Raw genomic sequence first — 14312 nt, forward strand, 5'->3', positions numbered from 1 at the left:
TGTGCAGGAAGCTAAGATTGTTGTGAAAAAACAAGTCAGTCAAGAGTGCAGGAGGGACATTCAATTCCTACTGTGGAAGTGGACTTTATGGATATCATTTAGCGCTTAAGGCAATTTTAAATAACTGTAAAAACACATTAAGCCATGTTGTATTTTGTGATAAATTAAAAAAAAAAAAGATCCCACTACTTCCAGCTTACAACAGAGTTTGAACTTTTCATGTTTTCACTGTGGCTGAGCTTTAACACTGTTCCACTACAACAGGTCAAATCCTCCCTGGAGGACAGTGTAGAAATAAATATAGCCACGAAGGAAAGGACAATGAAAACTGCACTCTGACGGGGGGGGGGGGGGGGGGGGGGGGGGGGGGGGGGGGGGCAAGGAGGAGGGGGTTCTGTCTTCAGATGTTACATCTATGGAGCATGACAGTGATTCACACTCGGCCAATAGTTAAATAGGTACACCAAGCTAACACCGAGCTAACTTCTGCAGCCTGGGATTGAAACAATATATTTGTTTAGCTTAAAATGTTGACTTTTGTTGTAACAAATGTTCTGGTGTTATTTCAGCAGAGTGATGTTTAAGGGGGGGGAAAAAAATCAATTTGAAGTACTGTTAAAATATTCTACACTGTGGAGTTTCTGTGGTGAAAATGAGCGTACATCTGAAAGGTCACCCCCCCCCCCCACAATATAGTTTCTGAGCTCTAATAGGATTATAATGGTGCCGCAGACTGCTTTTATTTTTCTGCTTTTTTTTTTGCATATAGATATCAATATGTATTATGTAACTCTACATCTATGTCTTCTAAATATGAAGAGCGAATACGTGAGTTGCCAACAAGGCCCGTCACGTCCGAGCGACTCTGAAGTGCAATAATCGAGAGGATTTTTCTGAATAACTCACGAGACCAGTTTTATACAAGAGGCATTTCCGTTTTTTAAAACCCATCAACAATTCCGCTGTTGGATCAGGGTTTTTTAGTATAGAGGTCTTGAAGAGCCTAAATATCAATAAAATGTTACTTAATCTAACAGAACTTTAGAGGATAATGCTCGGCCAACAACAGCTTGAAACAAATAAGCCAAATGTTTTAGAAGATACAGAGCATGGAGCTCAATACATAACTAACATTATGTACACATACACATACATACATATATAAAATGATACATTCTAATCTTCACAGTCCCGAGACAAAATCAAGGCTTATTTAATATTTACGGGAAGCATAGACAACTGTGATATATTCTTATCATGTAAAACAGCACGTAAACTGCATAATTAAGCCTGCCACCATCAAGTGCCTGTAACCTAGGATAAAAAAAAAGGGCCAACAAATCAGTGCATCTTGTAAAACAAACAAAAAAATAAACATGTATTTCACCTGATTAAGGTTACTGATAATGTGTAAAACAGGCCATGTATAGGACACCCATCTGAAAACAGTCAGTAAAACCGTGATTATCTCATGTGCAAAAGAATGTCTGTACTTTCTTCCCAAACTGCTTATTACCATTATTATTATCATAATAAAGACAGAAAATTACACAATTAACAATTACACTTCATATAGAATAAAATAGCTAAAGATACTATATGATAGCTCTGTCTCTGGGATTTGCATAAGAGTTAAGTCAGAATGGCTGTGAAAATGTGGGAAGCAAGCCTTCAAGGCTCTTTCCATTATTAACTGCTGGTCAGGGAACACCGTCTGTCCCTTGTTTAAACCCCCTTTTACCCCACTTGGGAAGAGGCACTCAGTGCTTTCTCTTCAAAGTCATACAAGCTGCTCCAACAGGCGTCTCTGCCAGGAGAGATGAGACAACCTGTGGAAATGTGACTGTGTCCAGGTGTTCTCTCACAGCAGCATCTGACATGGCTCGTCAACACATACATTCATTTTTTTCTCTCTCATAGGAGACCATAGAGGAATGGAGGGGATGGAGGAGGAGGAGGAGGAGGAGGAGGGGGGGGGATCCAACCTCCTGAGGTTGAGGTCACTATAACGACTGGTTTATTTTCCCCATCGAACACAGCAGTCTTTCCACAGTGGGGAATTGTTATCATGTCCTCTTGAGTGAAAGGGAAATGTAAACATACAAGAGAGCATCTTTGGCAGAATGTGAGGTGTTTCTTTGGAGGTAGTGGGAAGGGGTAAAACAGGATGTGGCCAGAGTGTAAAGAACTATGTGGGAGCCAGTCGCTCCTGTGTGTTAGTCCTATTACAGGCACTTCTGTGGTCCTGGGTGCACTGGCTTGGGAAAAGGTTGGACTCTGCTCCACTCGGTTCCACCGCCTCGTCAGCAGCAGAGACTAAAGGAGGTGTCCTGTGTTCAGTCACTGTGGGGTGGGATGCTCCCGGTTGGGGTTTGGAGGATGAATCTCCTTCATCTCTCCAGAATGATTTCGAATGGGAATCTGAAAAGAGAGAGAACACACACACACACACACACACACACACACACACACACACACACATCCTGTCACAACTTGACTGCTTTTTCTCTTTCATGCATCAATAAAAAGTGAAGGCAATTCTAATTTACCCGCAGTAAGAATTGTGATTACTAGTAAATTAGACTTACTCTATATTTAAAAGGTTTTACGTCAGCAGGAAGCATTACCCCCCCCCCCCCCCCCCGCCCGAGTCTTCAGGTGCCTGATAATCATCACATACTCTATCCGCATATCTAATAAGAACATGGCTGGAAGATCAATAGCACCTCCAATAAATGTAACCTTGTGTATTTAGCTGTGAGTTTACCGTTTCACTGGACTGTGCTGTTTTACAAAAACAAGCTAGGAGCAATCTAGCCAGTACATCTACAACATTTATAACAGCCACAAGAGGAGGGGAGTGTTAACAAAACAGGATATGATAAAAGTTGATGGAGTGTGAAGATTTTAAGCATTCCCTGAAAACACTGATGGGAAGGACATGACAGTTTTCACTGAGATGTCAATATCTGGCTTTAAAAAAAAAAGTTCATTTGAAGGTTTTCTTTAATCTCTCACCGTGGACGTAGGGCTCTGGGGGAGTGTGGCTCTTCAGCCTTTTGTCATGCGAGGTCCTTATGAGGCTTTCTAGAGTGGCGTCCTCATTCTGGGCATGCTCAGTGATACCCTCCTTTAGGCCAGATACGGTCTTGTCCAGCAGATCATCCTCCCCGAGGTAGGCATAGGGGCAATACTCTCTTGTACGAGTGTAGATGTTGGCATTGTCATAGCAGTCGGAGCAGATTACAAGAGGACCTGCGGCGCCTAGCAAGATAAACCAAGCATCTATGTAAACATTGCGTTTTTTTCCCCCTATAATTTAGCGATATCATAAAAACGGTTCTTTAATATTATAGATGGTAACTCGCAAAAGTCAAAATAGTTATGATGCTACAATTATTATATAGTATCCTAACACACAGAGTTGACAGGCCTTGATGGCAGCCAGAGATTTAGCACTTCAAAAGGGAAAAAAATCATTATTGAAATAAAAACTCACCTGTGGGGACTCCAACTAGTCCGTCACGAGACTCCCCGGGATGGAAGCTGCTACGACCAGTGAAAAGAGAGCCCACTCTGCAGTGCAGCATGCCGTTCCCTTCTGTTTCTACCTCACAGCCCATGTCTCCATAGCACACACCTAGGACACCAGTTATAATGAGTCGCTGTTTCATTTCAGCAGCGAGATGATCCAAAACACAATAACAGCAACACAAGACCAATAGATAAGGGACTGTCTCCTACATTTGAACAGCGAGAGGCACATCGGAGAAGCCGTGTTTTATTTAAAGACATTTAAAATTCATGTTTCGTTTGTTTATATTGTCAGCTATAACTCATAAGGAACGCAGGAGGTGGCAAAGCATCCTTGTGTGTTTGATTTCTTGTAGTCTCGTATTCTTTGAGATGTCAATATGACAAGCTTTGTTTACTTGTTTATACAATGTTGACAAAGCCTAACTGGGAAAAAAAAAAAAAACCAAATAAAAAGAGTAGAATTTGGTGTAGATGTCTAAAATCAGGAGATCGAGATTCAATTTTTTACAAAAGTGCTGTGTATGTCTAATCAAAAATCATTAAATTAAAAACACTACCATGGTCTAATGTTAAATCAAATGCCCTTAATGTCACCTGTTCACTCAACTGAAAACGACACGATGAAACTTTATGATAAAAGAGTTATACAGAAACTTCAGAGACGCTGTTGTTTCTCTGGACTTGTGCAGCCATGGCAGCATGGTGCACGTTGCAGTAAATCTGGAGTCCAAAAGGAATACTGCTGAGACTGAGTGATAATGCATGAACACTGAACTGACATAATTATCTTCTGGATAAGACAAGTTTTATGATGCACATATTACAATTTTTTATGTTGACTACAAAGCAAAAAAAAAGAAAAAAGTCAACATAATCAAGTATCATCTGTGGCACCGACAGAAAAGGTTTGTGTTACAGAGCAAAACAGAGAAGATCTCGTAACTCAAAAGACAGATTACACACCATCTGTGCCTTTATGAATGTATCCGTTGGAGAGGGGCGGCATAAGCTGCTGGTGGCTGCCAGCCTCAGAGTTACTGTAGCCTTCCTGAGGCTCTGATAAAGTTCCCTGGGAGGATAAGTAGCTGGGAATATCTGCTGGCAAGTTCATCTCATCTGTAACGGACACATACTCAGTAAAGTTGGTCACACAAACACATAAGAAAAAAAATTTAAAAAACACTTTCTAGATAAAGCTTTCAAGCTTTAGGGGCTATATAAAAATATTTTACCCGTGTTGGTGATACTGTAGTCCTCGCTTTTCCTGCGCATGTGATAGATGACAATGACCCAGACCAGCGACGTTCCAACCACACAGCACACCACCACAATCACCACAATGCCCACGGTGGTCCAGCCATCCTGATCGTAGCCAGTGCTGGTATCGCAGTTTGGTGATGGCGACACACCGAGGTAGATGTGGCCACGCTCTGTTCCGAGAGTATTAGACATGATGCAGGTGTATTTCCCAGCATCTGCAGGACCAGCGTCAACGATGATGAGGAGCTGGTTAGCGGCGGCAAAAAAGTGCCGCTCTGTAAGCACCAAAGGTCCGTCGTCTTTGGTCCAGTTCAGACGCGGGGCAGGACTACCTCCAGCTATACACTGAAGCACAGCTGTTTCGCCGCGAGCCACTGTTCTGTCCTCCAACGGCCGCATGAAGGACGGAGTTTCTGAAAAAAGAAGAGTTATTCGTTTTTAAATCCAAAGCAACTTACATGTGATGAGTGATCAATTAACCTAACAAGGACGTCTTGTGGGAGGGAGGAAGCTGGAATACCTGGAGAGATTGCACACATACACGGCAAGAACATGCAGCCGGGGTTCAAACCAGTGCACACAGAGCTAACCACTACGCCACCGTGCTTTGTCTGAGTCACTAATAACATACCAGCATGTGTAATTTAGTTCAAATCTTATAGTCACACTCATTAACAAACCGAACAGTTGCAACAGAGTTGCTGTAGCCAGCCGGCTTTAAAATCTTCTAAATAACAAGGTTTGCTTTTGTGCAGTCATAAATTAGAATTGGCAAGTTGACAAAACATAAACAAGCCTTTCTAAAGACAAACAACCATAAATGAGGCCCAATTTGTGCAGCATGACTCAGTTTAAATGCCCTCGTAAGGGAAAGAAAAGTTAAAAAAAAAAAAAAATTGGGCTGACTCACCAAGAACAGTCAGAGTAGCGTTCGCTGACAGGCTTCCAGCAGCATTTTGAGCTGTGCAGCTGTACACTCCCATGTCTTCCGTCTTAACATTCGCTATAAAAAAGATGTCATCATCCGGCATCACATGCATCCTGCGCTCTCGGGCAGCGGGAAAGTCTGTGCCTCCATCCTTCTGCCAAGCAATTTGAGGAGATGGATGACCTTCAGCGGCACACTCCAGCCTGGCCATAGTCCCGGTACGGATTGTTAGGTCCATTGGAGTCTTAAGAAAGGAAGGCAGCTCTGAAAGAAAGACAGCAGAAAATGTGGGGTTAGGGTTAGCTGTCAAATCTTTGAATTTATCCCTCCATCACCGAACCATGAAATAGCAGTAGAATGAGGAATATCCGCTGAATCAGAACTAAGAATATTGTCAGGACTTGCACAATAACTAGAACAGTTAACGTTCAGGAGAGACTGCGGACAAATGTTCACCACACGCTGAGAGAGTTATCCTCACCGTTGACCGTAAGCTTGGCCCTGAAGGAATAGTTAGAGCCAAAGTGATTCGAGACCACACACTGGTATCGCCCCTCATCAGTGAAGTTGACATTAAGGAGGTGGAGGACAGTGGTATGGATGAGCTCTCCCTCCTGATAACGGGCATAGTTCTGCACTTCAGCGTCGTACAGCACCTCCCCATCCTTGCGCCATGCAGTGGTCATTGTTGAGTCGCTGCTGCTGGATGCGATACAGCTTAGGGTCACATTGTTCCCTCGCAGCACCACGGATGTCTCAGGGTGAGTTGTGATCCGAGGCTTTGGGAAATCATCTGTTTAGGGACCAGAAGAGGAGAAGTCAGGCTGAACTTTTTTTTTTTTCTATGTTACAGTTTTTTGCAAATGCTTTTAAAAGGAAAAGGTAGGATTAGTCTAGAAAGTAGTATCAGAAATAAGTACCTTAATTTTACATGCTTATTCGCAGCCACTAAATATGTTAAAGGTTTATTCAAGTAGAAAATCAAACTTCTAGAAGGAAATACAGCAATGTTGTAAGAACAAGTGGAAAAACCTCATTTTAAAAGTATTGTAACATGAAAATATAGTGCAGTTTTCTGTGTGCACACAAAGCTACGTAACCAAAGTGGAAAAAGAGGAAAAAACAAAAGATAGAATATGACTTACCACAAACAAACTCTTCTGAACTGATGGAGAGGACGCTGCGACCGAGCAAAGCGGCAGGATGGGCACAGACAGCGGAGACAGAGTGCTGGAACTGGGTCTCAATCAACCACGGACCCAACCACTGCATGTGGCAATCACACAGCAGACTGCTTGTGTTCAGGACACTAAGAAAAGGAAGGATAACCAGAGTGCAAGACAAGAAAAGGCAACATTCAATCAGGGATTACAATTTAACATTCTGGAAAAAAAAAACTTGCACATATTAACTTGTGTAAAAACATTCAATTAGGTTTGAGTACTGAAAGAAGACTGTTACTGTCTATAAAAAAAAAAAATAAAAAAAAAACCCAACAACTTATGGCTCAGAAAATTTATGGTTTCGCTAGATCTTTTATCTTGTTTTTCACTATAAACAGCAACCCCCCTTAAAGTGGGCAGAATGACATTATGGTGCCTGTAAATGTTACATTTTTGACCAAGTATATACAAGTATGTGTGTATGTACATAATATATATAAATAAAATATTTAAAATGAGTTTCTCCTTGACCAATCTGGTCTACATATTTTTCACATAATATATTCAATAATCTTGCTCAGGCAAAATTAGAAGGAAAAAAAAAAAATTGGCCTCATATTGTAAATATGATGGGAACCCCGCCGCCGATGTATCTTTTGAAAAAAAGACTATTTATGATCCAAGTCTCAAATAGAATTGCTTCTGTTAACACTTTGAACCTGTCTGCAGAAAATAAAACACAGATTCACAAACATTAACAAACAACTATCCACATTATGGCATGACCATTAAATTCTATCAATTCAAACCCGCAACGTTGTCATAATACAGTCAGAAATGTAACTTTAAAAAAAAACAAAAAACACTTTAATAGGGTGGAACCTCTATGTTTTCCTTGCTAACTTACCAGCAAAGGCAAGTTTATGCACTCGAAAAACGTTAACAGGGCCACATTCTGTCAAGGCAGCTGTTTAATTCCTAACAACAGGACCTAACTATGATCACAATCCATGTTTTGAGACAGCAGCTGGGGGATTTTCAACAGTCCCTTACCAGGTCACATTCTCAAAAAAGCAAGAGAATTAACATCTCACAGCTTTTCCAGTCATGCAGGAGACAGCTGTCCAAACAAACTGAATTCTGCTTCACGAGAAGCTAAATGAGGAGACAGTTTACACAACTAAGCAGAAAAAAATGTTTCCATGGAGACAATCCAATAACTTAGTTGTTAAACAGATCTTCAATGTCATAAAAAAAAAAACAAAAAAAAAAAACAAAAAAAAAACAAAACAGTAAACACGGTGGCCAACTATATAATGCAAATATAAAACTTCAATAATTACTCCTAATTCAAGTGCTTAACTAGTATAATCCATTTTTAATGAGGGAGGCAATAATAAAAATTGCCCAACAAACAATGTTAAAAATAAAAAGGACATCCACGTGAGGTCACAAGAGCTGTAAAATTCATTTAGTCAACTCACAATATTTTCAGCTTCATATTGGACAACGCCTCTGGGTGTATGGACATGATACCATTCTTGCTGAGGTCCCTACAAACAAGACAGAAATATGAATTACTCACATTAGTCATGTAATGTGATCAAAATATGTAAAATAAACGCTATGCAACATGAACAACAGATCCCTAAAAAGGTACAATTGCGATTTAAGTGAAAAATGAGTGTAATGTTTTAACTCACAGGTGCTCCAGCTCCTCAAGGCCCTCGAATGCTTTGTTGGTGATTGATTTGATTTTGTTCTGCTGGAGAATTCTGAAAAATAATGTGCAGAACGGTTAAAGCCACAAACCCAGTCGTACATTATACCAGTTCTGCAGCTTTTTTGTGGTGTAAATAAAGCACCTGACTATGGTTTTAATTAAATATTGAATAACATTGAGGCAAAACGGAAAAGCATTTCTAACTGAGAATAAAAGAGCAGAACCAAATCTGTTTAAATGAAAGGCAGTCTACATTTGTGGAAATGGTCTCATTATACTCACAGTGTGTTCAGCTTCTTCATTCCATCAAATACACAAATGGAGTCTTCAATAGCCCAGGAGATTTCGTTGTTGCGAATATCTCTGAAAAAAAACAAAGAGACTCAGATATTAAACACAATTTCTGCTTCATCTCAAGACTTGTCAAGCAAAGACTGCATTGGAACTAATTTATCTCCACTGTGGCTGTCAAGACGTAGTGACTCCTTCGTTAGGAGACTAACCATCTGAGACATCATACTCCTACACTGTGTCAAAGCTCGATGGCCCCGCTGTTCTGATGAGGGGAAATAATTGGCTCCGTTTAGCAGCGAGACAGTTCATGGGTCCACTGGAAATCCAAAGAGGCTTTGTGTTTATAGGATGGGTCACGGGCTCTTTTGTTTCCCTTTCCTCATGCCTGGCTTCCTCTGAAAGAGCTTCGGCACTATCAAATACCCCTCTCCCATGAATTCACGCAGGACATCCCCAAGTACGGCGCTTTTACTCTTCGCAGTTCAGTGGCTTCAACAGGACTCAGTGCAGCAAATAATCAGTTTATAACTTCCTCAACACTTTATACCTCACTAATAAATGTTTGATGCAGATGACATAGTCGATTAATTAGGCTGAAATCTGGCCCACTAAACTTTAAAAGCAACTTGTTAGAACTCCAATGTGCTTCATTCTGTAATTTACTTCACTCTTCCTTTAGCAACGGGTCTCATTAAATTTTCCTCTAGCTCAGCCAGAGTGGAAATCTCACATTCCACATGAATGACATGTACACAGCTCTTATACAGCATCTCATATATTCCATTAGTACTCCTGATCATGACTACACATGCAGTCTTAATCCATCAAAGCCTACTTAGGGAGAAACCCACGTTCATTAAATGTTAATATGTGGTAATCATTAAAGCACCTCTCCAGGCTGTCAAAAAAAAAACCAAAGAAAAAACCCATGTGCTTGCTGTTCTACTTCCAGCACAGAAAAGAAGACAGGACAACAAGAGGTCTATAGAAACATACACACATACACACACTGAGCTGATTTGACACTGCATGGAAATGACTAATGACAAGCAGGATTAGCACAAAACAATGACTATATTAGAGAAAACTGAATTGGATAAATCTATTATTTTCTCCAACCTACAGCTATGCATTCGGGACAGAACTAGAATGAAGCATGAAGAATTAAACAAACACAGACCTACTGTAGTCAGCAGTCTTCATGAGAGTGCACAGAGCCAAGAATAAGCCAGCATTCAATTATATGTAACATACTTAATGAAACTTATTGGAACATTATTTGACACATATTTCAGGAAGATTTCTGCACGACATCGAACTTACAGGGTGCGGAGACTCGCCAGGCTGCTGAACACTCCCTCTCCCAAATGGCTGATGGAGTTTTCTCCCAGGTTCAGACTCTCCAGGAGACCTAACCCCATGAAAGCTGTCTCCTCCAGTCTAGTCAGGTGATTATAGGATAAATCTCTGCAAAAAACGAAAAAAAAAAAAACACAACAACAAATATTAAATAAACCTGAGTTTAAACTATTTTTCTATTTAACATTTTTTCTTTTAAGTGTCTGGAACTCGACATGCAAGGACGATGCTGGAGGAAATGAGCTGTTTGACAAAAATGATAACATATACTGAACTGAATCTGAGAGTTTAGGCTTGATGAAAGCAGGTGGGGTTGGTTACGTGGCTATGAAGGAAAAACACTTACAGTTCCTCTAGTTTTTGGCAAAACTCCCAGGCATCTGGCCTAATGATGCCTATAGCATTGTGGCTTATCCGCAGGATACGCAACATGCGCAGGCCATACAGCCACCCTTTGTTAACTTCAGTCAGGTTGTTGTGCTCCAGCTCTCTGAGACAAAGATGAGAAAAATAAAAGGGTATTCAGGAAAAAAAAAACCATCATTACAAAATACAATTTTATTACTGTAAAAAAAATGTGGTGGGACAGTCATGGTTCATTAACAATGCAGAAAAACTTTTCCTGGCAAAAAAAACCCCACTACACCGTCCTCCGTTTTTTTTTTATTTGCAGCTACGTTGAAAGTAAATGGGTCAATACTAAGGCAGCCAACACTAAATAGGACTTTGACAGGCAAGCTTAAAATATTATACTCACAGCTCTTCAATGTTGTTCAGCCCAAAAAAGGCTCCATCCATGAGTTTAGTGATGCCATTCCGCTGCATCTTCAAAGTCTTTAGTGAGTCCATTCCTTTAAAAGTCAGGCTGTCCACTATCTTTATTTTATTGCGCTTCATTTCACTGTGTAGAGAGAAACCATCATCATTCTTCTACCAAAGTGCATATACAAAAACTACCAGAAAAACAATAAGTTGGATTTTCAGACAAAATTCTATAAAAGATTTTGTCTTCAGATTTGAATATCACACTAATAATAAAATTAAAAAAAAAACACTTACAGGATCTGAAGCTGTGGAAGTCTGAAGACTTTGGAAGGCAGCACAGCGAGTCTGTTCCTGTTTAGCCTCAGCACCAACAGGGAGCTGGAGATGTTTTCAAAGCAGCCCGGCTCCAGGATGCTGATCTTGTTATTACTTAAATTCCTATAACATTGACATTTAGGAAAAATAATAATAATTACACTGAAATATTAAAGCAAAAATTCAAAGGGAAAGAGAGGTTTGCTCTCTGATACTGGCTGGTAACGACAAGCTGATCAGTACAATGAGTTCTCAGTGCTCTATTTTTCCCCTTGCACTGTGCTCATCTTACAGGGCTCATTTAATAAACAGCTATACAATAACAGAAAAACTGATTCCATGTTATGTGTGCATCTGTTAATAATTATAGATAATAAGTAAAGGTGTCTATCTTGCACACATTCTTGTGGTTTGTACTTTTAGTTCATTTGTGGCCTCTATAATGAAGCTAACTCCCCACAGTGCAATTTTACCTTATAACTTTCCTTTCTCAATGAAAATCCACATAATCAACACAAATAAATGCAATAATCGGAGATTGCTTACAGATATTTCAGCTGCATAGATGGGAAGGATCCAACTTTGAGCTCAGAGATGGAATTGGATGTGAGGTCAAGTGACTCCAGGGAGTCGTAGGGTTGCAGCTGATGCATCAAAAGTTCTGAGATCCGGTTGTGGACTCTGAATGAGATCAAATGGAGTACTTATACAGAATATTTATGCCAAAAAATTGCAACAGTTGCCACTAAAAAGGTGTCTAAAAAGAAAAAGAAGTCAAAAGTGCACTAAAACAATCTAAAATAAAAAAAAAAAAGACACACAAAAGCAGCAATCAATTATATTATTCCAGGTATTACTGATGTAGTCAGGTATTAGTTTTTATGATGAGAGTAATTCCTCTGACAAGTCACATCTGTTACACAATCAAATCAGTCAACATGGTGCAGGCCTTGAGTAAGTTGTCTTAGGCAATTCATTTTCTTCCATTTTTTTGAAGTGATCAAGGTGGACAAAATGTAAAAATAATGTCTGCCTTCATATAGAGAATGTGATGTTGATGTTACATGTCACTTTGATTTGATACCATGCATTATATTCAGCTTATCTGAGGGTGTTCTTTGCATGCACAATCAATTTATACCATCAGGACAGTATTTCTATGCTCAAACTCTAGGATTAGCCTGTAAAATCATACATTAATTACAAGCTGACACTGAATCTAATTCCAGCACGAAACACAGAATAAAATGCCTTGATATCCTCAATAAATGGGAGACTGGTTTCAAATAAAAATATCCAAATATATCCAAACATCAACATCCAAACTGATACTTTTATTGGTTACATGAGAGGCAAGAAAAGCTGAAGGAAACTCTGTGCTTACAGTGAGATCGACGTGATGTTTGAGGAAACATCTCCAAGAAAAGGAAATACAGTCAGCTCATTGTGATTCATGGAGCTGAAATTATATAAAATAAAACAGTGTCAGTATCAAAGACCTTACAATAGGATCATTAAAAACAATCATGACCTCCTTAGCAATAATCATAGCACAAAATATACAACTTCTGTATGCACTAACAAGTTAAATAAATACATACTTTATATGTAAAGTATTCATACCATCATCATATAGGTTTGTCTAAACAATTCAGTGTATTCTGGATTAACTATCCCCCTATGGGGAGCTTTAATAGTCCCTTATGGTGCAATCAAATAGAAATAAAGGCATTCATTGAAATGTAAAAGGAAATTGGATCAAAGCTGTTAAATTGCTAAAGGTCACATAAAACTGCCTATTTGATATAATGCTTGGGTGTTAAACAAGTCAACGTAGAAGATTCAGTCCATGACGAGCACTGGAAACTACACACATACTAGTTGTGTACTTACACTAGAGATATCTCATCTGGGGTGTCCATGGGAGCAGTAAATAGCTTCTTCCTATTGCAGTCCATAATGTGGACCTCACCTTGGTCTTTCGAACAGGAGCACGGAGGGGGACAAGAGTCACTGGCCAAGGCACTCAAACTCAGCAGCATGACGACCAGAGCTGGAGGAATGGGCCAACCTTCCGCCATTTTAAATGTCCTCCTACGGAGAGGTAGCTACGTGGCTAGCTAATCGCTCAACTGGCAAGTTGTCAGATACAAAACCCTCTAACAATCCTTGGAATGTGATATTAGTATAACAAGCTCATGTTTCAAGTTTACAGTGTCAGGATGTCAGGGGGAATCATTAAATCCATTGTTTTCCAACTTGCGTGTGGCATCCCAAACAAAGATTTCTCCTCTTCTTCCCAGTGTCTGGAATTCCTTCCGCTCCGATCGGGACTCCCTCTCAGAGTGGAGAGCTAGCTTACGGCTGGACTCATTTCCCACAATTACACGCCATTTGAAAAAATGATAAGATAAGATGAACTCCTCGCGTTACCAGCGTCAGATTACAATGAACCAAATAAAACGATTAGTTCATTTAAACCAAACTGTTTGCCGCAAATCAAAACAATCCTGTCCTTTCGCAAGCGCCGTGAGTTGATGACATAGGACACAAAAGATCCCGCCCCATTCCAGCATGTTTACAGCTTTGCTATTGGTTAAGGCTCACGCTTGTCAAATATTTGCCTCAATTTCATTGGATGACTGTCTTCACATGTTTCGTAGTATTTTGGTCTCTATAATATGAAGAAAATAAAAGTTTTTCTGAACTCTTCATAGACGAAACCGGCATAAAGCACAATTTTACAACAACTTGCAGTTGTTGTGGGCAATGTGCAATAAAGGAATTTTGGCATTAGATTTTATATGGGAAATTGTACAGGGTCGAAGCCTATATATACATGTACATATACATTCAAATATCTCTCTCTCTACACACACACACATACACACACACACACACATATATATATATATATATATATATATATATATATATACACATGTTTTTGTGTGTGTTTAGTTTATAT

At 39.7% G+C, this 14312-nt stretch overlaps 1 protein-coding gene across 1 annotated transcript; it reads right to left on the bottom strand.

The window, feature by feature from the left end:
- Positions 1 to 456: 456 nt before the first annotated feature.
- Positions 457 to 13851, bottom strand: lrig2 (leucine-rich repeats and immunoglobulin-like domains 2). Its single transcript, XM_079242622.1, has 18 exons — positions 13238 to 13851; positions 12729 to 12803; positions 11891 to 12025; positions 11324 to 11467; positions 11022 to 11165; positions 10611 to 10754; positions 10229 to 10372; positions 8894 to 8974; positions 8592 to 8663; positions 8373 to 8441; positions 6871 to 7034; positions 6207 to 6518; positions 5708 to 5989; positions 4770 to 5210; positions 4501 to 4653; positions 3500 to 3640; positions 3019 to 3264; positions 457 to 2421 (listed from the first exon to the last, which is right to left on the bottom strand). Exons 1-18 carry the CDS (start codon positions 13423 to 13425, stop codon positions 2189 to 2191), a joined length of 3168 nt encoding a protein of 1055 aa, XP_079098748.1. The 5' UTR covers positions 13426 to 13851; the 3' UTR covers positions 457 to 2188.
- Between the last annotated feature and the right edge of the window lie 461 nt (positions 13852 to 14312).

Source organism: Telmatherina bonti, assembly GCF_933228915.1.
Source record: "Telmatherina bonti genome assembly, chromosome: 6".
In the NCBI taxonomy this organism is placed as follows: Eukaryota; Metazoa; Chordata; class Actinopteri; order Atheriniformes; family Telmatherinidae; genus Telmatherina; species Telmatherina bonti.